Below are 24880 nucleotides of genomic sequence, written 5' to 3'. Positions count from 1 at the left end.
TGAGGATATGATTAATTACAAAATAAGAAGTAAGGTTGACGTGAATTCCTTTGATTGACTTCTGCAGCTTATAAACCAATAAATCATTAGGGAAAAAACTGCATAGAAGATAGCAATTATTTTCTCAAGACTCCTTTTAGTAAATTATCATGAGATTCCAGGAATATTTTAGCTTTTGTATTTCTTCTCTTTATTTGCCTTATCTTTTCTATTAGAAATCATCACGTAACTTTTAGTAAACACTGTCCTTTGTGTCTTCTATTAAAACCCATCATCTTTTTATCTATGTTGCAATGGGTAGATTGTAAACACTCCAGAGCAAACTCTATACCTGAAACTGCACATATAACTACCATGATATCACTCTGTATAACTTAAAATGAATTTTAAAAGCTGTGATGATGATTCATATTCATCAACACAGTCCTTTATTTTCATATCTCGTCCTAATAATGCAACACTGCTGCTCTGTAACTAAAAAGCGAGGTGGTGAATGTGGCTTGTCATGGCTTTATATTGCTCTTTCCTTCAGATGAAACATCCATCTGGTTGAAGGTGAGTTTATTGCAAACTATAGCTCCATAGTCTAAGCTTTTTAAATTGGAATCATAGGATCTTGAAATTTTTGTTTTGGGGAAGGCTTTGAGTTTCCTCTCTTCTCCCTTAACGTTTTGCTTTTAAGGGTTCTGAGCAGGTCGTCTTGGTACTTCTTTAAATGTATTGGACGTGGGTTTTAAGTGTTTATTATTAACAATTCTTTATACTTGCCCACTTTTTTTTGCATTACAGGCATTATAATTTTTAAGAGATTCCTTCATTTAGCTCGCAGGAGAGAGGAATGGCTGAATCATTTTTTTTTTTTTTTTGCTTAGTTTTGCAAAGTATGGCATCTTATCCCAGCTCTCTATTTTCTGTCTCCTTTCTTACATGCGGACTCACCCATAACTTCCTTCAGGTAAATATTAATCTATTTCACGAAGAGGAACATTTTTAACATTGCCTAAAGATTTCCTGATGAAGATGGTAATTTTCGAAGCTGTGGGCTGTATGTTCTTTTAGCAATGATAATCTAATGTTTGTGTAAACTCTTGTGAGTACAGCTACCTTGAAGGATTGCAGGCAGCCTTAACAAAAACAAATTAATCCTCCATGGCTGGTGACTCTGTGCACCTGTAACCACATCACAGAACTTGTCTTGCAGGTGCATCCTCTTTGCGTAATCATTGACTTTTGCTCAGAGTGCTGATAATATTTGTTTTATCACACAGGCCTCCAGTGATGCTGCCTCCACCTCTCCAGAGATGCACTATACACCTCTGCCTTCGGGATCCAGAGACCTCACCAATCACAGAGGTATGAAGCAAACTTTTACTGGTATGAACTGCTGCAAGGCACTAAGTTTTCCTGTAAGGCCTTCTCTGTGTTAGTTACTGCTGCGTTGGCACTTTGCAGAGAACACTGTGCCTTTCAAGCACTAGATGAGAAAACCGTACCGGTCAAGACTACAGATTTGAACTCATATTAAATTGGATTTAAAGGTAGTCTACTGGGAAAGCAAATAAATCTATGGCTAATAACATTCAGTGATGTTTTTGTATGCGTGAGAGGAAAACGTAGAGATTAAGGTACTTAAATATTGCTAAGTAGATGATTACATACAGCTTTGGTAATTTTGAGAGAATTTGTAAACTTTCTAATATTTGTAAAGAGAGAACTTTTTGGCCGCTTAAACAGTTTAGGGCTATAATTTTGAAATGTTAACACGTTTTCATTGCAATAACAAGGGATTCTTCTCTGTTTTTCAATGTTAAAGGTGGATCAGTGTTCAATTTCCTTTTTCACCAATCCTTAGAACTTAAAAAGCACCTTGGGCAAATTCTCAAATTCCTTCTGCATACCTATAGAGCAGAAGTTTAGGGAACAGGTGAAAAACTGGAGCAGTCAAGAAGCATGCATTCCAAACTCTTTCACCTTTGTTCTAAAAAGATTAAATTTACAAAGCTTGCAGTGTTTTTCAGCTTTAAACCAGAGCAACAATACTCTAATCTATTTCCCACATTTCATGTTGATTCCATGTTGAACATGTAAACCGTTTGTGTAGAGGCAGGTTTTGTATAGGATACCAGAATCCAAATCAGTCTTACATTTATGAATTGATGGTTCCTTAGTTTTAGCGCGTGTTCAAATTCTGCAGCGCTGCAGAAGATTGTGGCAGAGTTAGTAGAAGGCCTTTTTACTTGAAACCTTCTGAAAGAATCAGGCAGGCAATGCAGCTGAACAAGGATCTATGATTCAGGTGGGAAGGATGAGGAAAGCAACTGATTGGACTTTAATTTGTTGCAGCCTGTATTGCTGTTGTTGTGCCAGGGCTAACGATGGGTGTGAAGCTGCATCCTGGTCTTGGTGTAAATTGGTATGGTGTACTGGGAATCAGATGTCCTGGAAGTGCTATGTTGCATTGTGTTCTGACTCTGAGCTTATGTAGTAACTTTTTAAAGAAAAAGGACCAAACCAAAATCCTGTATTTGAGCACACACCTGGTCTTCAGAGATTAAAAGCCCACAAATGAAAATAACTGCAACCTACTGACCAAGATGTGCGTTGTGGCTTTGATTTTCAGGTAAGCATAATTGCTTTGAGGTTGGATTTCTGGTGTTGGATTAAATATCTAGGGTCTAGAAAGACAATACGTAGAATGACAGAATGTTGTGAATGCCTAAGTTCTATAAAAAGTACAATTAAAAGTCAGGTATCCTCAGATCTCTTTATTTAGATGATGGTGAATTAGAAGCATGGCTTTATGGCTGATTTTGGTATGTGACTTGGTGAAAGAAATGCCAGTAGCATTAAGCTTCAAAAGTTGTGTGCCTGCATTATTGATTGACTTCTCTTGCAATAAAGCAATAGTGTGGCTCTAGTAGGCGTTGCAGACACGTCCATGTGGGTGTCTGTTCAGAGCTGGAGCTTACCAGGCTCTAAGTACCACTGTCTTTGCTAGGGTTGGAGCATGCCTGCTCCCTTACTATGAAAGGGGAAAATTATATTCCCCAAATTATCAGCTTTTTACCCTTAGCTGTTCAAATAATTCTTTATTCTTCCCAGAAATATTCTGCTTTGCATGCTAAACGTGTGCTGAGAATTTCCTTGATGATTAAGCACAGTTATAAATAAAGTGAACGGAGAAGAGAGTGTCATCCAAAAAAAGGGTAAAATTGGCCCTAAAAGAGTCATTGTTAGCATGATCCAATAAATTTTATATATATATAAAAAAATATTCACAAGGAAATAATTAAGAAAATGTTCCAAAATTCCAGGTGTTGTAAATAAAGCTTGGAACAACCTGCTGGCAGGGCCCATTAACTCAATCAGCTTCTTTTTATATGGAGAAATCTCTTAAGTTCACAAGCCCATAAAAGATTAACTGGAGTCAAAAGAAAAATCCTCAAGAAAAGAATGAAATACTTAAACATGCTATTTTAGGTTCTGAATATCTTCAATTTTTTTCTTCACTGAATGCTTTCAGTGTTGTAAAAAATGATTGAATCAGCTGTTGCATATGTAAATATTGGCAGTTTTCAGTGCAAACTGGAAAGAAAAATGCTGTAAGTTTGTGAGTGCTCTTATTTGTCCCTGGAGAAACTTGTTTACCAGAATCTGAAAGTCTGGCGAATGGTTTGGTACAGCTGTAAATTGATTTTGGGGGGATTGGGAGGGGGAGCAGGAGCAAGCTGAATGTATTTGAAACTACAGTTTTACTGGGACATTTCTCACTCTATTTAGCGATGAATTTTGCAGGGAGAGCAGAAATATATAATTCTGCATGCATTGCACCATGCATCTTATAGCTTTCATGTTCCTGCATATCGTATATTATTTCCAGACAGAATCTGGTCTTTTGCGTAGACTCCATATTTTGTACAGACAATATTCACAAATTGTAAAAATCTCTCGCTCACTTTCAGAGCCCACAGAAACAGCATATGAGTGTGGCATCAGTGTGGAATGATACGGAATAATCACTTTAAATATTATATCAAGTGTTATGATGCTTGAGTATCTAGTTACATGAAGAGAGCAATAAATATTGGATACACATTTTTAAGCTTTAGAAAATTTCTCCCCATCTTGGGGGAAGGAGTTTTCCCTTAAATTACTTCATTGCTAAGACCTACTTTTCCAAGTTGAACCTTTACTCGGTCCCACTCTTTGTATTTTATAGTAGAAAATGTATTGGCCTTCTATGCGGGTTTTGGGCACCTGACAGCAATACCTCTTGATTCTTTATGAGATCTAATTGCTGTCCCATTAGGCAAGCCTTCCAAAGTGGTGATTTTAAAGCTGGCTTTATTTTTGTTTTGATTCCAAAACAATGATCTCAAACTCCTAAGGGTCTTTCCTTGGTCTTTGTTAAACCAGCAATTTGTATTTCATTTTATATGGTTTTATACACTAGTGATTTACTTGTGTGAAATTTGTCCAATTTTCTTACCCAGATGAAACAAGTCAGCTTAAAGGCATGTTCTCCTGTCATACGCCATGCTTCATTTATTTGTAAATTCTATTGCTTCTATTGTTCTAGTTTTCATATTTTCTTATGAAACAAAATAAAATGAGCCCCACCTTTCTTGTCCAGATCTACCTTTAAGAAAAAAGTCAGATAGTTATTGTTGGTTTTAAGTAGAAATGGCCATGCTCCAGTACACAAAAGTAATGAATCGTAGTACGGTTTAGTAGAAACTTGCTCAAAAATTTTTGTTTCTTTATGTCACTTTTTTTTTTTAGTGCTTTGTATGTATGGCTCAGGTAACCTTCTGTTCCTTGTCAACAGTTTATTAACTGGGTACATATGAAATCTTAAAATAGAGGTTTTGATTCTTAACATAGTTGAAATTGATGGAAAAAGACATTCCAAAATGGAAGTAATGTAATTTTAAGGATAATTTGCTTGATGTGTGGAAAAAGACTCCCTTCCCTCCGCCCCCCTCAGGTTGTGTATTCCTTTTTCATAATGGCATCTTTGGGGATGAAGTTCTTCTGTTATGTGTAAGCATTCAAACTCAAATTCCCTTCTAATAGGAAATGCATTGCAGTTGGTGGGAAAAACAGTAATTTATCGTTCTATCTCTTGAGAAGCAATATTACTAAATCACAAATATCTTGAAAATCTGGTTTTCCCGTATAAAAAAAAAGGTGCTGGATGCCCTTTGTATAAACAGATGTTTTATAACATTGTCTATTACCTGGTTTACTTGAAAACCTATTCATTTGCCAAAGCGTTTGGTTTCCAGTAACATTTTACAAATGACTCCTTTTCTTGCGCTCTTGTTTCTGGGAACAACCAGTGGTAAGTCTGCCCCATAGCTTACTGGTAAAAGGAAGAAGAAGCAGTTTCCATTAAAAACTAAGCCTGTATTTATGTAAGTAGTTTTTAGAGCCTTAGCTTGGATTTATGCCAAGGTTTAATAGTTCCAATCTATTCTGGCTTGTAAGAACTTCCTGAACAAATCCACTGTCCTGTTTTGGTGTCTATTCAGTTAATTATCCAAGTGTTCTGATATGCACAGACATTACATTTTCTTGTTTTATATTTGAATGATGAGTGCCCAAATGAAAGATTGTTATTTATTCTACCAGTGTCTTTGAGTCAACTGATAGATACATTTTCTTATTTTCTGAAACGGTCTAACCAGAGTTTGAAAGTCATAAACTACGTTCAGAAGCAATTCCCAGAAATCCAGGGACAGAATATTTTTAAGCTTCCTATTAACCCTCTGAAGGTAATTTTACTAAGCATTGTTGAATAAAGGAGAGGAGAGCTTCCTTCTGCTCTCAGTTTCGCTTTTCGTCTAACAGGAGTGTGCTGAAGATTTGTTTTGGAATTAAGTTCTTTCCAAACTTTCGCATTTCTAAGCAAGCAAAAGCATGTAGGCCTATAATCTGTTAGAGAGACATCTCAACTTGATCTATCTGGTTTTTCTTCTGTGATCATTATGCTGTGCTATTGTACTCAGAGTTTTCAGCGTATTAAATTTTCAGTAATGACTGGTATGACTATACAGAATGCATTCTGATTGATTTTTAGGGTGCACCATACATAAAACCCAGCTACTAGCTTTGTAGGAGCTGAGATATGCACGAGGTCAAGACAGAAATGTACTTTAGAATGCAGAACAAGTGTTTAGCCGTCCAGTTGTGCTGGAATTTACAATCCAATAGATGTCAAAGGAGATCTACTACTTTCAAAATTTGCTGTTGAAGGAAAAAGGTAGAAGTTTTGGAGAGCCAGAGGGAGTAATATAATTGATGTGATACGTGAAAGCCCCAAAGTGATCTCTGGGGATTTACCTGTTTTACCTCGATTTGTTCAGCCGGCTCGTACTTTAGAATGCATATTCTTGACTTAATCTGGAACTAATAATGTCTATCGATCCTTCAAGAACTGGGTCTAGAGTTTTAAGATAATACTTTAAACTTTCTGAAGTGAAATTATAAAATTGACTTCTTAATAATAAATGTTAATATACAAAGTTCTTCTTTTTGAAGGCTTTCAACTCAATATGCATGCACTCTGAAAAGCCATGCTGTCTTTAAATCACAGACATAAAAGAAAAGGAAATCGGTTTGCATAAAAACTTACTTCCAGAAAGATAATTATCCTGTTTATATTATCATTGCAGTCTTCTCTGTTGTTGTTATTGACACAGTTGTTAGGTACTCATTGTGTTTTCAAGCCAGAGGCTTATTTAGAGCTTGAAATTGATTGCTGGGAAAGTCACAAAGCAATTTATGTAGCAACTTATCATAATTAGTTAGTCTTCTTAATGTGAACTGCACTTTATGCTTATCAATTGATTTTTCTGTATATCTGCATAAAGCAGCTCATTGTATGCTGTCCAAAAAGAGACTAATAATAATAATAATAAACCTGTGGGTAGTACTTTATCATCCAGTTAATCTAAGGAATCTTAAACATTTTTTTAACAAAAGGTGTCTATACATGTATGTAAGACATATTTGCTTTAGCTTGTCTAATAACTAAGAATAGGATGAATAAGAGAACTGCAAGCAGATGCAATATATGGAAGTTCTGTATCGGGCAGAGATGCTGTGAATGGTGAGAAATTTTCTTTGTTGGTTTACATGAGGTGTCCTTTGAAAATACAATAGCTTTTAAGCTGCATGATGTTATGGTGAGTGATAGACTGCATACCTCTCAGGCCAGGATCTTCTGACCATGAGATGAATAACCTTAAAACAAACAGACAAAAAAAGTTCACAGTAGCATGGAATAGACAAGATCATATTTTCCAGGGGCAGGAACACTCAAAAATAAGCTGTGACATTTCCTATTAATGCCAGGAAATATGTCCCAACAGTGAGTTGTGCTGTGCTCATGACTTAGCCTCAGGGGGAGCGGTTGGAAATTCTCTTCTTTTGGCACTGTGGGAGAAGACTAAAAGGAGTCTGTTATGAAAAAAAAGAAAAAAAAAATCTCATTTGGTTTGCCTGTATGAAATGAGAAATTGGATTCTAGTGCCTTGCTTTGTTTTTCAGTTTGGGAAATGGACATTAATGGAAGCATGAGAGACATGGGAGAAGTATGGAAAGCAAAGTGATGGTAAAGGCGAGTGCCAATGTGAGAGAAGACTTGGTTAAGAAAAGATTTTGTTTTCCTGTCTTAGTTAGTTTCCCTTATTTAAAGGGATTTGGAAGAGAAAATCTGTCGGAGATGTACTGGAGTCCTTGCAGTCTGGAGGTGTGAGAAGGTAATGTCAGCTGTTGAAAGAACTCTGTTGTGAGCTGTTTCTGATGCAGCTGAGAGAAAGGCAGTCCAGGCCTTTCTCATAGCCACTGCTGGATGGCGCTGCTTGTGCCCGTAGACCTGCCAAAACTGACACTTGGAGGTGATATGAATGGTACTGACCCATGCCTGTTTCTTCAGTGGTGCAGCTAATTTCATACCTCTAACTGTAATTTGTCCTTTCCAAGCTGGACTCTAGTTTACTGCCTCCTTATTTTTTCTGGTTTGGTTGCTTTGCAGTGAGAAGAATAGGTAGAAGGGATGAGTGAAACAATGTAGGTGGGGAGAAATGCTGGAAGGTATGTTTCCTTAGAGAGGCTTACTGCTGTGAAATGCCTCTATCAGTAACAGAAGCCCACCTGTGTTGGTATTTGCCCCAAGTCTGCAAATGCATTATATATCTGTCCCAGTTGTGTGAATTGACACACAGTCAAAAATTTTGCCTTTTGAAGGAATCGAGAGGACTGGTACACATACACGTGATCTGTTCAGCTCTCAGCTGTGGAGTGGTTTATCGCTGGGTAGCAATGAAAGAGCAGATTAAGGAGGGTCTCGGGTAGTATCTCTCCTGAGCCCTAATCTATTTGTTTACTGGAATAGCACCACGACCAATAGCTGTGGTCTGTCGTGGACCAGTTTCCCTCACTTGCTCAGTAGTGATAGTCTCTGCCAGCGCCTTCATGTTTCTCTGTAAAGCACAAAGACTTCGCCAAATGTGGAATAAAATGCAGTTGGATTTGAGTGTGACCTTGACTAATATGGTTCAAGAAATACATGTTCTGGGTCACTGGATTCATGTTCTTGTCACTTACAGGGTCAACAATTTCTTGTCTGTGTATACAAGGAATGTTGGATTTCAATCAGGATATTGTAGGTTATTAAAATGTAAGCATAAAAATGTACTGTTATCTTATTGTATGTTGCAATGATGAGAGCAACTAGTCATGTGAAACTAGGGTAGGGTGAATGAGTTGGGGATGACATATAAAGTGACTTGCAGTTTTGTGCAGTCTTCCTTGATGGTAAGAAAAGTTAAGATTTGTTTTTAAGTGACAGCATGTTTTGATTTGTGAGCCTTCTCTGTGTTGTGTGGTTTGAAAGTGAACCCAAGGGGTGTGACCAAGCTGACCAGAAGTAAGTTCTAGGAGAATCACTTCCTGGAGCGCTATGTGTCTGTGGGAATAAAATACGGGTGTTTCTCTGCAGCAAGACTTTAAAAGACAAAAAGAGAGTAATTAAGTGGTTAATCAAGTCTAGATTAAAATTTCATTAAATATTTAAGGAGTTGGGCACGAAATTCCCAGCCTGCATCTAATGGGAATTAGAAGTCTGACTTAAGCAGCCTTTCAAAATTGTCAGCATTTTTTTTCCAAATATTACAGAGACTTTCATTTTTCCACAGTGCACATTCCCCAATCTGACTGTTGAAGACCTGACCGTTTTCCATATTTTTGTCACTATTCCCGTAATTTCTGAGGTTTTCATTGCAGCTTTTCCCATATTTGCCAAAACTAACCTAGCAGCCTGGGCCCCAGTCACCCATACAAGTGTCACATCAGAGGGAATATGATTAATGAGGAAAAAACTGTAACTTCATATTTCTGGGTAGACTAGAAAGTGTCTGATGTTTCACAACATAGCTCATTTTGTCATGCTGGCAATAAGAAACCATGAGAATGCTCAAGCTCCAAGCAGCGTGACTATAAAGTGGCAGAAAAACATAGAGAACATTGGCTTCTATAAGTGGAAAGTTGGGATCCAAAACCATAAACCTATCTAAAATCTTCTTTAAATATGTAGGAGAACTAATGATGCAATGAGTCTGCAAATGGCAATTTTGAAGAAGAAAAAAAAAATCTACTAAATTTGCCACTTGGCCTTATAATCTTTTGCAATAAAGAAGACCAGTCATGAGCTGCAGTATTAGAGCCCTTCCAGAGAAATCAGGTTCAAAACACACGCAGTGCTGTGCAAATAGAGTCTCCTGAGAGGTCCCCATGTTTAGTTAGCACTCCAGCCTAGCTTGGTTTTGCAGGAGTCCTCCAATTTTATCATTCAGGCATTTTTACAGCCTCATTGGAACAAATAAACAAACATCTGGAATCATGTGGTATATTTAATTAAAAACTTTTTGTTTGGCCAGAAATAGTAAAATCATGAAAAATTGCCTGTCTCCAAGCTCAGAAAGGCCAAATGATGAAGCTGTTGGCTACAGACAGTTTTACAATGTATTGAAATTCATAGATATGCACACCTGCTACAAGGCCCCCCCTTTATTTTGATTCATAACCATTAACGAGTGTTTAGTGCACAGATTGTAACCCTTGTTTAAATGGGAATTTACTGTTTTTAATAACATATAGACACGTGTTGCTATATTCCATACAGACTGTACTGCTCTGTGGTACACCGACAGGATAAAGCTTTATACTGTTGTTAAAAAAGAATAAATCTTTTCAATACATGTTCCATTTGAATATTCTGTCATATGAGCATGTTTTAATTCCAGAGGCAGTAAATATCTGCCCCATGTTAACAGTCTGCATATCAAATGTTGGAAATGTGAAAGATGGTGTTTTCTTATTAGAGTCTGTAGTGAAAATGTAAATTATCATTGTTTCATTTAATGCATTTTTTTGAGGAAAATTTCAGGAGATGCTTGATGCTTTTGCAGACAAAATTGCTTGCTGTCATCTGAGATATTACTGGGTGGTCAGAAAATACTCTACAGACCAGGAGTATTATTTATGCAAACTAATTTCCCTAACGGACTGCTACCATTTTGGATGCACAAACATGGGCCTTTGAACATATGGGGCATAGAATCTTATTTTTGATTTTGTGCATCTCAGTTTCTGAGTAGCTGAACCCTCCATTGACAAAAAGAAAATGACGTGCACACAGACAGTACTACTGCATTTGAATCTTGTTCACAATTCTTCATATTGCTTATGATTAAAATCATTTGAACATTCCATTTTGAGCTGCATTTCTCTGAGGATTTCGGCTACTTAGCAGGATAGGATGCTTACGTGACCTTGGCCGCTGGCCTGTGGTTAGTGCTACAGAGCTGAATGAAGAGGACATGGGTGTCATCAGAAACAAAGTACTAATTCCCACATAGTGGATACATGTAGAAGCCTGCTTTAAAATCGAGGGGGAGGGAGGGGAAGAAATTTCCTGCACAGTCAGAAGGGCAGCCATCTGCATAACAGCAATAAAACTAGTTTATCCCCTTGTGTGTTGGTTCTTTATAGCGCACGCATCTTGCTATAACATGTACGTTTCTTCCAAACTGTGAACAGCCAAAAAGATGCACTGTATCTTGCATTTCTTTGTTTGGCGTGTGTGCTGTGCTAGGAGTGGGTGAAGGTTCCTTGCTTTAATTTTGCCTTCAGGAAAGAAAAGGGTATCTATGTATGATTTCATTGCATGTTCTTATGCAAGAAGAGAAAGCTGTCAACATTTTGTAGGATATGAATATCTGTATTCATGATCTAATGATATGTTTGCTGATCAAAGTTCCTTTCAGAGCTCTGCAAGCAAATGTTAAGTAGGTTGACAACTTTCCTTTTCTTCCTGTTTTGTGATAATTTTGTGGTCTGATAGTAGCCTCAGTGCTAGAAAAGTAAATGATAGGAAATACCATGACATCCTTCATTAGCTTTGTGTGCCCTTAGGCAGAGAGTTCACACCTGGGGAGAAGGGGAGGAGACAGAGAAGTAAACAATAATTATAAACAAGTTAAGTTGTTTTGTGTCCCTTACCAAACAGAGGATGATTGATCTCATTTTTGTTGATATTCATTGTGTTGTCTTTTACAGTTCGAGAGATTGTTGAAAGTTATTTCTATTTAAACGGGATTAAATTCTTTTACTGCATGATTGACAACATTGGTATGTTTTGTAAGACCCTTTTAAGAAAGCTTGTCTATGACTCTAAAGTGCCTAGTAAACCTAGGCAACCACCTGAAAGACCCCCCACCTGTGGCTGCATAAAACTGAAATAAAGAATGGAAAATAACCCATTGAGTATGCACTTTCCCACCTACTGAGAGCAAAATGCAATGCAGTGCAAGTTTAGTACTTGCGTGCCACTGGGGAAAATAGACTCCTAAAATCACATAGTGAAGCACTGGAAAAATTCAGTGAATTTGTACTAAGCGCTGTGTTATAAAACCTAAGGAACCGTAAGCTTTGCTTCTCAAGTGAAACAGATTTGTATTGCAGTTCTGTTAGAATGCCTACCAAATGTAGTGATGATATTTAGCACAGTAGGCTGAAAAAATGTAAGGCTAGTGAATAAAAGTCCTTCCACGGGAATGCAATACAGGGGGAGATGCAAGCAACCCTTGTGATGTCTACTTAAAGACCAAGCAAGACTGAAGTCCCTGAATTTTTTTTTTTACTCTTGCTCAGTGTCATACAGAGAGGTGAAAAGAGCACGTGGCCCAGGTAGGCTCTTCCAAAATCATTTGTAGTAGTAGACATGGCTTCTTACCATTAATAGGAACTAAATTAGTGTTCATGTCTTGTCTGAGTGGAGTTGGAATATGTGTGTACCAAAATTACAGAGCTACCATGCCAGCGGGCTGGATTTCCCCATGTTAGCTTAACTTCCTCGCCACCAGCTGCTGCCGTGGTGGCAACTGGAGTAGCTTTAGCACTGTGTTTAGTCAGAGATGCGCTTAGAAAAACTGCATCTCTCCCATCTCTACCTATTCCTCATAGGAGGGAGGCAACTCCCACAAGGTATTTTTGTTGAACTGTGAGTGGGAGCAGCCTGTCTTAACAGTCATTTTTGTTTCCATGAAATACAAGGATCAGGGTCAGTGGAAATAATCCCTTGGGCCCTGATGGAAGAGCCAGAATCTAACTTAAAGCAAAAAGGTTGGCAAACACCACACCCCAATCCCCCCAAATCAACAAACTGCACCCCATCACCCCTCCCAAACCCACCCAGTTAATTAAGTTGGCAGATTGTCGTCTTCTTAAAGACAGTGAATGATAAATTCCATGAGGGGGGGAAAAAGAGAGCAACTTTATAATAAATAGATTAAATGTAAGCTATTAGATCATTCAAAAGCAATTTGGTGCTGTCTAATGCCAACCATTACTGATGTAAAGTACATGATGTGTCAAGAAAAAGAAATACCAGGTGAAATTAAAGTAAGGTAAAAAGGAGATATGTAGACATCCACTCAGCTACTAATTATGGCTGTAAAGTTTGCCTCTGCCTTGTAATCTGATGCTAGATAACAATGACAGTAGAAACATGGAGGATAGCTGAAGGAGTCCCTCTCCTAACCGTTAATCATTGTACCGCTTTCTTTTCACTTTTGTTCCAATCTGTCATTATAAAAAGTAATCCCTTTACAAAGGTGAGTTTAATAATAAAGTGAAAGAGAAGCTGTCAGCTAAGTTATTTTTTTTTGCATTGAAAAATCTGTTTGCAATAAAGGAGTATAATGGTTTTATTCAGTGGTCCCGCAAATGAGCAGAATTAGAACATCACTTTCTCCTTTGTAGCATTCTCTTGCTTGAAATATTGTTAATATCTGTAAATTCTCTTATTCTGCCAGCCCTTATGTGCTTTTTTTTCTGCTGTCTACATGTTTGGGGAAGGTAGCTGTTCAGATGTGGACAAAGTGAACTAGTTATTGGAAGACTTGTAAATGGCATTCATTTGGGGGATACAGGAAACATTCAGGCAGAAAAAGTTCCCATGAGAAGCTAAAATATGAATTGCAGTTTGGTAAATAAATAAAGAAAAAACACAAAGTGCAGGTATGTCCTGCAGAGTGCAAAGAAAACTTGAAAGAGTTCTGGAGGGGATGGTCTATGAGAACAGATGCCAGCTTGCTGTAGCTGATACGGGGGCTAGAAATGCAGAGTGGGAGATCCACGTAAGAGAAGTCACAAGCAGGAAGGCACTTGTAACCTTAAATCACCCATCCTGCATAGAGACAGTGTTTTCCTGACAGATTAATATTTAGCATCTAAAATCATTCGTTGTCAACATAATCCCTAAAGAAACTACCGTGTTTCACCAGGCAGTTGAATCTTACTGTCTTTTTTTTTTTTTTTTTTTTTTTTTTTTTAAATTACCACAGGCAGGAGAGGTGAAGCATTAATACTGCTAATGTGAAGTTCTGGAGTTTGTTTGGGATTTGTTCTTGTGTACGTATGCAAGACCAAATGTAGAGCTTGTATGCAAGACCAAATATAGAGCTATTCTGCAGAAATTTTAGAAAGTCCCAGTTACTGCGTTAGCTTAAAAAATTGTGTACTACAATCCCACGTAGACAGTTTGGGAAGGCAAACAGCATCTAATCCATAAAATGAGGTCTTGACAGTAAGGAACCCAGTTTTAAAATCTATATAACTATTTTGTTTGACGTTATAGGAGTTATTTAAAATTCAAACAGAATTATTTTGATAACACTGAATTTTAACTGGTTCCTTCTTCAGAAAGTGCTTTTAAGTCAATAAAGGCACAACAGCAAATTCTAATCGTTTTGATCTGTGAAGTTCAAACTCACTTTACCTTTCATTGTAAGTATTTTTAAGTGTGGTAGTGGAGCAAATAATCAAATGCGAAGCAAAAAAAGCCCCTAAAATATGGATGGTTGAGCTAAAATTTATACTTTTTAAAGTAAAAACTACTGCATTCCTTATCTTTTTACTTGTTTTGTTATTGTTTTTTATTCAGGGGGTTGGAAGATTTTTCTTAAGTTCAAAAGCAAACTATTTAATACCAGTTTGTAGGTATTTTGAACTGCCTCAATTTATGGATTTTGAGGGAAATCCCCTCCCCCCCCGGCAATATTATTCTGTTATTTCCTAATAAAAAAGGACATCTGATTTTTGTTTCTTGTTGATTCCCAGATTTCAGAAGCCTAATACAAAAGATTTTGCAGTCAGTCTAGGGAATGGTTTCTCTGGTCTGTAGGTTAGAAGTACCGTGTTGGAAGCAAATATGTTAGTACAAGAGGGGAGTCTCTAGGCGGTTTCTGCCCCTGGCTGTAGTTAAACCTGCACAGATTATGGGGAGGAAATCCATACACATGCTAGGCATCTCTATGCATTAAAACAACTACCTGCAGGTGTTTTAGCCATGCACATATGGCTGAATACATGATGAGACTTTTCAGGTTTTCAGCCAAGTCCTCACTTGCAAGTTAATGGAATGTTGAGGGAGGGGGGAAACAAGATACATATACGTGTAGAGGATATGATGTCATATGTAGTGCGTTATTGCTGCATTGATACTTCTTATAAGTTCATTCCAAATCAGTTGCTGAGCAACATTTTTGTACTATTAATTTAAAATTATTGAGGATGAGAGGTGCTACGCGTGCATACGTGTAACATGCTCTCTGTATTAGTCAGCCACTGTCTGCTGAGCTTCTGAGGAAAGCACCTTCACCTCTATAGAGCTTCCCTGCCTACTCACTAGGCTACAGCTATATTCCTTACAACTAAACTCAGGGATCTTGGGAGCAAATTTAGGTCAGCGTGGAAGCATCTAAATATTCCTTTCCCTATGGGTAAAATCTAGTCAGCTGGCCACAGATTTTTGAGCATCACAGATAGGCGATATGTCAGTTTTATATCGCATCCTAAAGTGTAACCCCAAGTAGCTCAGAAGTTTGTTGACAGTATATAGGGAGAGTAACTCAGAAGGAGAATTACTTCTTCGTAAGTGTGAACATTTCCTGTAGTGCCTAGATGGATACTAGGAAGCCTTCATCCAAGTATTGATGTTGTGTATTTTGATCTTGTTTGCCAAGCTCTACATGGCAACAGAATAAATTGAAGCTTATGGGTGAAGTCTATTCAAGACATGCAAACTTTCTGCTCCTCTTTTAAAGTAGTTCAAATGTTTTGATTGATCATCGTCAGTACTAATATTTTGGTGATTCTTGATTTGGAAATGGACTTGGAGACGCCTAAGAACGGCTTGATGAGATTTAACCTCTCTAATGAGAGGTTGATAGATAACATGTTTAAATTAGAAGGGGGAGGGGGGCAGTGTGAAATAGATCATATTGTAATTTCAGTAATCAAATTCACTGGGATATGCCATTGAAAAGATACTTATGAATCTTAAATCTTAGGATGGCTGTCAGATTTCTTTTAGTCTATGAACAATGACAATCATAATTTGAAGATGAAATGCGGTCATAGCTTCTGTCTCCTTGACAATCACTTCAATATTTAGACAAAAAAGCGTTCTCTCACAGATTTCATTAGTCAACTCACGCTTTTTACCTTTTCCCTCATGTAGCTCTAATACTCTGTGAGAAGGCTAGACAAGCAGAATTGAGTGTTATCTCATACAAACATAAAAAAAAAAAAAATTACATATGAGTATGTAAAGCCTGAGGAACTTTAAGGACAACCCCACAGATTGCTTGTATGACTCAGGAAACAACAGGGTTGCATTTGATGCGTTTGGGGGTGCTTTTGAGCAATTGCAGAACCTTCTCTAGCTGATTTAAAGCCTCCTCTTACATTTTCCTATGCTTGTTGCACAGCTGAATTAAGTTAACTTAAGTGAACTTAAAAAAGTTCATTTTTTCCTATGTTGTTGCCTTGATGCTTAATGAAGAAAAAGGGGGGGAAAAAAAAGGAGAGAAAAACTCGCAGCACTGGGAAAGGCCTGAATTGCTGCTTTGGCTAACAAGCCAGAGAGAGTGAAGAGATTCTGATTAACAAAGCAATCTGCGTTTATGAAGTATCTTTTATGTCGAGTGTCTCTGGGCGCTTACAATGCAGTAATCTGTGGAGCTTGGCTAAGCAAGTCAAAAAGCTTGAAAGAATGGGAATTTTGAAAGCAGGGAAAGAAGGGAGCTTGATCTAATGTCATAAGGCAGGGAGCTCAGGAGCCTTGGGGCACAATCAACAAAGGGTCTGGCACCTGCCATCTCCAGTCGTTGTATTTGTTTAGAGAAAGATTCAGTAATTCTGCTCATGGGATGTGTTTCCTTTTCTTGACTTCAACCCACAGTGGCTCAGAATCTATCTGAATACCTGTGTGGTAATAACACGTCATATGCATCCTCGACTCAGGTAAGAATAATAAGGAAGGGTTACTTACTGAAGCTCAGAAGAGAATTGCCTTTTTTGACTTCTTTTTTGCCCTTCCCCCCCTCCCCCCTTTTTAACATCAGAAAGGTGGTTCTAAGAGAAAACAAACACAAGAATTTATGCTGCTTTTCACAGCAGGATTATTGTGGAACTTTCCAAGTTTAATTTATTTATTTATTTTTATCTGCTACTGATGTAAATGGCACATCTACTGAAAAGTCAATGCTGGCCGCTGCTGTTTTTTATTGAAACACAGGAAGAATTTTAATGACATGTATGCTGCTTTGGAGAAAAGTTGTGGGGTTTGGGTACTACTATGTTTCCTTTACTGTTCTTGAGGATGTTATGCTTTCTCCTTTTGAATGTATAAATAAGAGTGGGTTTCTCTTATAGCTGTATTGTCACCTTATTGGAGTATCAGGAAATCTTTTATGGGTCCATCATCAAGCGTGTGTGTAGCAAGAAGTTATCCGTGACCCAGTGCATTTACTTAGGTAATGGAGAAGATAAGCACTGGATAAAAGAAAGAAAAATAACTGTTTTCCTTACTTTTATATTTGAGAAGATGAAGCAGAAAGCACTGAGTACAGTGGTTAAGCCAAAATATCTGTGGCACTGTATGGACTTAAGTATCCTAAATCTTGGTACATGGATTTAATAACTAGAACACCCCATCCGATACAAATGTTTACATCAAAGGCATACATGCTTCTTAGATAATTTTAATGATATGTCCTTTATCACTGCTGTCTACAAAGTGCTTGTTTTCATGGTATCAAGAGTTAGTTCCCCTGTCTGGATAATTTTGACTTTCCCATGTCGCTTATCTTCTATTTTTGCAATCTGGCAATATATTTGTACATCTTTTAAAACTTCCACAGGATAAAATGAGCATATTATGCATGGTCCAAAGCACTGTATAGTCATGGCAGCCTGTGTAGTTCAATATATAGTTGTTAATCCTGATGAATAAATCTCATCAAGTATAAAAATAATGAGAGCGGATGTAGACAGGCAGGTGAGAATTAACAGTGCTGGGCATCCGACATCATTATCCTCCTGAACATGTCAAGGAGCTTTCAATGCTACAATGTAGGCTACAATTTTCGAAGTAGTCTATAGAGGTTAGTTTCTTCTAAATCACGTAGATCTTTCTAGAAGAATCTGTAGTGGGTCATTGGGTAACTTTTTTTTTTTTTGAATGATGTACAATTTGCATTTTAGTAACTGGTTTTCATTTGCATATGTGATATAGTGCCCTTAAGAAGGTTTTTTATTTTACTAAAGGATCCCTCTTTTTGTAACAGCGTGCCTTTTCAGCAGTTACAAAACATGGTTTCAGGAAAGGAGCAATACCATATCATTTAGTCTGTTCAAACCCGCTCTTCTCTACAGGTATTGTGAAGAGAGTGACAGCAGCCCAGCTCAGCTTTCATGGGTAGATGATGAGCAAGCCAAGGGCTTTTTCATCAAAGCACAAGTTTTTTCCTGTCCAGTAAACCTAAAAATCGAAATGATCCACACTATACTTTTCTGAGTTGTTCACAAAAATAATTAAGTGTTATGTGATCACTTCTGATGCTGTGTCATTTCTTTGCTGAAGCTGATGCTATTATGGCTATAAACTACTATAGCGTAACAGCTGTTTATCAAAATATTCATGAAAATTTTCTGTGACAGGAGAAATGGGCATACTTGTAATACCGTTTCCATGGAAAAAGATGCATGTGCTTAGATTTAGTCAAAATTATGGCATACTGTTCTAAACTTGACAGAACTAGTTCAACACATAATCCATAATAAAATAGGAACTGGGGTATTTAAACACCAATTCAGTGCATACCGGTTTGTATGCGAAGACTCTGTTTAAGATATTGCAAAACAGGTTTTCTTAGGAAATACTACCCGAGCTATGGCATATATCCCAGTCCTGGGATATGAGTAAGGTCTTTATCTGGGGCCCAAGCTATGGTTCCATGGTTTGCTGTCTCTGCCCAGTATAACAACTAGTAGATGTTAGATGCGTTTTTGATTGATGAGGTATTGAGGAGGATTTGGAAATCTGAAAAACCATATTATTATAAAGATTACAGAACAGTGGGAAATGGAGCCAGGAATGTACCTATAATTTAGGGTAAAGAGTAATAATGAGTGCCCATAAAAATAAATAACCATGATGTTAAATAGACTGCAGATCATTTGCACCTTGAGGTTTTTCTCAGATTTTGTGCCAGTAAAGAAATGTGGTAATAAGCCCTCATGTTTTTAGCCAAAAGAGTTTCTTATGTAGAAATATTATTTGTTTTAAGTCATTTGAATAGTCCCAGAAATATTTAGGAGCATGAAGGAGAGGAGAGGAGGAAGATGAAGTCAGAAGTCATAAAAAGCCTGCACTACTTTGAAGAAGTACTTTATGTTCAGATTGTCCTTGATCATATTTTTTTTTTAATATTGCTTCTGACTCTTTCATAGCTGATAATGCCATTCTGACCAGTTGTAATTATTTCAGTTCTATTCAATAAGAAATCATTTTTGATTGCTGTAGACATGCCAAATGAATCTGTGTGATTGCTAGCCAATTCTTATAACAATTCTGAAAGTTCTCTCTTTAGCTTGTCCTTCCAACGTGTCAGTCAATAAAAATGCTTCGTGTCTTTCTCCCCTTAAAGACATGTTATTGCACATAGGTACTTTGCGCTACAGGGTGAAGGTTAGCTTTTCTTATACTCACAAGTGTGGGAAAAAGCGTAAGATCAGCTTTCATAATTGAATTAAAAGCTTCTGTGCCAATGTGTGTCCGTCCTTGTTGCTTCTGCTTTATCACAGAAGAATTTGCATGATAAAAATTCCCACACTGCTGATTCTTAAATAATGTGCAACAATGTCAATATTTATTCACATCCCATGTCGTAATCGGATTTGTTTATAATGTAGTACAGCCTATATGTGCTAATCAACATTGGAACCACATTTTGCAGCTTCCCTTCTTTTCATTCTTGAAGTTTCATAGAATTTGTGCATTCGTTATGTGTTTAACATTGCATGTCAGTGATTTCCATCTTCTGTACAGAATTCAGGCAGTTTACAAATCACTTGGTTGTCGTGCTGTTGTGTAAGAATTTCTGTGGACATCTTCTTTCTCTCTGACTGTATTTATTGAGCCACAGTGAAAGGAAATTTGGAAAGCAACACATTTTTAGTAGAATGTTTTTAGTTCAGTGAGAGGTGGAATGGTCAACAGCTTTCTCCATACTTCAAGTTCCCAAAGCAAAAAGGAAATTTATCCTCTCCATTGAGATATAAACTAGTTTATTTTCAGTCATTTATCTGAAAGGTTGATTCTCACCATAGTAATTCATCAAACATTTTTTCTGAAGTGTATCTGGCAGAGGTTCTTGGCATCAGCCTTTGAAATTCTAAGAGTTCTTGCATCCTCTGGGAGCAGAGTGACTCTTCTTGTTGCGCATCTGGAAGGAAACTTGCTGCCTTTTTTTTCAACAGGGAGAGATTGTTAGGATAGTGATTTCAGCTCTAAACTGTGGGCTAGTATCTTCAAATTTTTGAAGATGAAAGAGGAAAATTGCTATTATTTAGAAAATATATTCATATTGCAGTTTCTAATTGCAAACCATAAAATAATTATTGCATAAGAATAACAATGGGAGCATAAAAAATAGTGGGAAAGATCTATTAAGTGATATCATTAAATTAAAGATTTCAGTAACTATGTTAGTATTTTACTGGGCTACTCATGAGTAGTGAGAGGCTGTTCTGTGGGTATATTTATTTTATGGAATGTGTGTTAACCCTATTGTGTTATTTAACCTCATCAGGCACTCCGGTTAAACAAAACATAGATGCTTACTTCTGGTGAATTTAGTTGTCCTTCTTAATGGTCTAGAAAGCTTAGTAGCACTTCAGGTGAAAAAATCGTTTTCATTGCAAATTTAAGATTTTTTTTTTAACAGTGAATTTAGCTATTAGGAAAAGCTCCCACCTCGTATTCAATTCTACAACTGTGTCTGAATGTCAAGAAGTGTCTTAATTCCTTGTTGCAAAAAATCAGTTGTGAATGTTTATACTTAATTATTTAAATTATTTATTCCAATTTAAAAGTCTGAACTCAGTTTACGAATGTAAACAAAATAATCTAAAACCTGATCCTCCTTATTGTGAATTTTTTTTTTTTTACTTAATAGGATCAGTTACATTACTTACCCTAATCCAGCAAAACACTGAACAGTCACTTAAATTCCATTATGTGCTTTTGTCTTTTGCTGAATATAGATGGTTTTATGCATATGCCTAAGAGACTTATTGAATGAGCGACTATTGGAACAGGGGTTAATGCTGTTTGCAAGCTTTATGTTACTAAAAATCTAGAAAAGATTGAATTTGGTTTAATATTTGAATGAAAAATGGTATAAGGCAGAATGCCAACAGGAGATGCATTAATAATCCATAAACCTGTGGTAGCCAACTAATTTGGGACATTATAGGAAATCTTGGCTTTCTGCTGGCCAATATTTCTGACATGAGTTTCCATCAATAAGTGCAGGATATACTAAACTGGGTTATTAATCTGCAACGAAGAAACTAAAATTCAGAGAGATCTGACTTTTGTTCAGGAAGAACTTTTCTTTCAGGCATTAAATTTTAATCCAGTGTATTATAAAAAAAAAAAATTTCTATGTTGTTATTGTGGACTGCAGCAGAATGTTTTCAAATTACTAATTAGTAGCAAAATGTCAGTACTCTTTCATGAGAGAGAGTCTTTCCTTCCATTTCTTATTCAGTCAACCATATCTCTCCATTCCTGACTGGAAGCCTTTGCATAATGGTCTAATATGTATTTACTACTACAACTAATAATAAGTATCATAATATATGGACACACTGTATTATCAGTCTTCCTTCTTGCCGTAATTAAGTGGTCTATGGTACAAGGGATTGTACAATTGAAAGTTCAACGTTTTCAACAATATACTGAGAAGCAGAATCCAAATATAAATCAATTATAAGAGTTACTGGACATTTGTGATCTCACAATGTTCACAATCCTTGGGTGATCTGTTTGCTTCCTTGTGGCTTGCCAACAGGGTTTCCTATATTGGCTGCAAAAATTTGAAATATCTGATGTGGCTGTATTTGGTGTTTGTTTTTAAATGAACACAGTGAGATTTTAGCCTGCATAATGGGTTAGATTTGATTTTTAAAATTCCTTTTTTTTTTTTTTTAAATTTACTTCAAAAAGTTTTTTAATTTCTCCTTGTTATTTGATGGGAATGTCACATGTTCACCTTTCTCATAAAATTTCCACAATATTAGTCTAAATTGTCATATGAACAACCGTTCCTATGTTCTATATCCATTCTGGAATATTAATATTAATATAATTCATGTTAGCCCACTTGCAGTCTTGTATGCTATTATTGTTTCCATAGGATGGAATTATCTTGGTTGAGGTATCTAGATGCATGAATATGCTGCTGTGGTTGATGTACCTGAGGGATGTGATGCCATCCAGAAAGGACCTCGATAAGCTTGAGAATTGGGCCCATGTTGAACCTCACGAGGTTCAACAAGGCCAAGCGTGCAAGGTCCTGCATGGACGTCGGGGCAACCCCCAGTATCAATACATGCTGGGGAATGAAGGGATTGAGAGCAGCCCTGCCAAGAAGGACTTGGGGGTACTGGTGGATGAAAAACTGGACATGAGTTGACAATGTACGCTCACAGCCTGGAAGACTAACTGTATCCTAGGCTGCATCAAAAGAAGCATGGCCAGCAGGTCAAGGGAGGTGATTTTGCCTCTCTAATCTGCTCCGGCGAGACCTCACCTGGAGTACCACGTCCAACTCTGGAGTCCTCAGCACAGAAAAGATGTGGTCCTGTGGGATCAAGTCCAGAAGAGGGCCACAAAAATGACCAGAGGCCTGGAGCATCTCTCCTGTGAGGGAAGGCTGAGAGTTGGGGGTTATTCAGCCTGCAGAAGAGGAGTCTCCAGGGAGACCTCACTGCAGCCTTTCAGTACTTAAAGGGGTCTTATAAGAAAGAGAGGGACAAAGTTTTTAGCAGGGCCTTTGCGATAGGACAAGGGGTAACAGTTTTAAACTAAAAGAAGGTAGATTTAGACTAGAAAGAAGACTTTTTTTTACAATGAGGGTGGTGAAACCCTGGCACAGGTTGCCCAGAGAGGTGGTAGATGCCCCATCCCTGGAAACATTCCAGGTCAGGTTGGATGGGGCTCTGAGCAACCTGATCTAGTTGAAATGTCCCTGCCCATTGCAGGGGGGTTGGACTAGATGACCTTCAAAGGTCCCTTCCCACCCAAACTATTCTGTGATTCTATCACTATCTTGACTCTAATTCCTCATTACTGCAAATAAAAGATTTTCAGAAAAGACTGAAGCATTTGGTAGAAATTTCCTTTTCACCTGTGTGAAAGTTTATTAAAAGCTTGCTGATAGGAAACATGTATTGGAGTAAAAATTTATAATTTTACAAAATATTCCTATATAGTTTTATTAATTTTATGCTTGGGCTTCCCTCTTGCCATAACAAAGTGGGGTTTTTTTAGTGGATTCTACAGTCCTAATCTCCTTGGAATTTAGTGATTATCACACCCAAAGTAGATCTCAAGTGTGACATTCCAGAAAGGATTATCACCTTCTATCATCTAGCTAAGCAGGAGCTATGACTAGCACTTTTCCTTTTAAAGAGAGAATGGACAAATGAGGCATTTCTAGTTTCAAATCGTATTGCAGCCACGAGCACTAGAAAGTGAAGGAGGAACTTTCTGCGAACATCTGCAGGCAGCATAATGGAGATACGTCCAGGGGTGGATTGTGCTCTTTACAGCATTCGTTCTTATAAGAAAGAAATGGGAAAATAGTGCGATGAAGGATGCTGTTTATTACCAGTCATTTGTGTTCTTCATCTGTATATAACTCATCAAAGAAATTATATACCTTTCCCTGCTTGATCTGAAATAGACAGCAACATTTAGGGTAAAGATAGTGTGATACATTCCCCTGTGAATGTAAGAGTGCTTATTCCGTGAAGCTTATACCGTTTCATGGTTTCCAGCAGGGGTACCCAAATGATGCCTCCAGCCATATGTGGCCTGCTAGACCAATTTGTCCATCCTCTGTTCTGTTTCTGGCTGCTCCCTTTCTCAGGAGCCCCTCCAACACTGACATGGAGTATGCTGTAGCCCTGATGAATTGTTCTGGCAGTGACAGCCCGTTCCTGGCTAGTCTTTCTCCCATGAGCCCTTCAGGAATGGGCAAAGACTTAGCTGTGTAAATGTGCTATAAAGTTAACACTTAAATTCTGGACCTGCTGCTCATGAACAGATCAAGTTACCATACTGTGTATGTGCTGTAGGTCTGGTCACTCAACAGAGAACTCAATCAAGCTAGGGCTAACTGCTGCAATGGAAAAGCTGGTTGAGTACTCCTGGTTTAAGGAGTGGATGAAAGCTGAACTTTCCAGGAATACAGTTATTGTCGTCATTTTCCATCCTAAAATGAAAATTCTGATGTAATGTTTGAAATTTAAAAAAAAAAAACTATTTAAGACAATTATAGCGAGTTCTTAAAGCATTAAATACAATTAAAATCAAGTTTGGTAGCATTTAAAATGTAAAAAACTATTTGAAACAACTAAATTAATAAATGGTAAAAATAGAATTTGGAATAAAACGTTTTTAAATTTATATGGGTTTTTTTGAGCTGGTTGCTTGCTGATGTTTTCTTGAAGAAATTCCAAGTTTATCACTCAAACTTTTGAAGAGGTCTTTCTCAACCTTGAAAATACCTGAGGTATGTAAGAACTTTATTGTAATCAGGTATCATATGAGAAAAGTTCTTGATGTTTTTCTGGCAATTTTATATTATTATCACAGTAAAAAAAAAAAAAAATAATCTTTTTAACCACCCTTTAGGGGTTGACTTAGCTTTATGTTTTTGGTGTAAGGGCAGTC

At 37.3% G+C, this 24880-nt stretch overlaps 1 protein-coding gene across 1 annotated transcript in view; it reads left to right on the top strand.

The window, feature by feature from the left end:
* LOC104289674 (chromosome unknown open reading frame, human C10orf11) overlaps positions 1–24880 on the top strand; it is a 679646-nt gene that overhangs the window by 571875 nt on the left and 82891 nt on the right. Inside the window, exon 6 of the mRNA XM_009888662.1 lies at positions 1269–1353. Within this exon, the coding sequence (XP_009886964.1) occupies positions 1269–1353 (85 nt within the window). The remainder of the gene's footprint in view (positions 1–1268; positions 1354–24880) is intronic.

Source organism: Charadrius vociferus, unplaced genomic scaffold (genome assembly GCF_000708025.1).
Source record: "Charadrius vociferus isolate BGI_N301 unplaced genomic scaffold, ASM70802v2 scaffold187, whole genome shotgun sequence".
NCBI classification, from domain to species: Eukaryota; Metazoa; Chordata; class Aves; order Charadriiformes; family Charadriidae; genus Charadrius; species Charadrius vociferus.
This window is presented reverse-complemented; position numbering and strand designations above follow the sequence as displayed.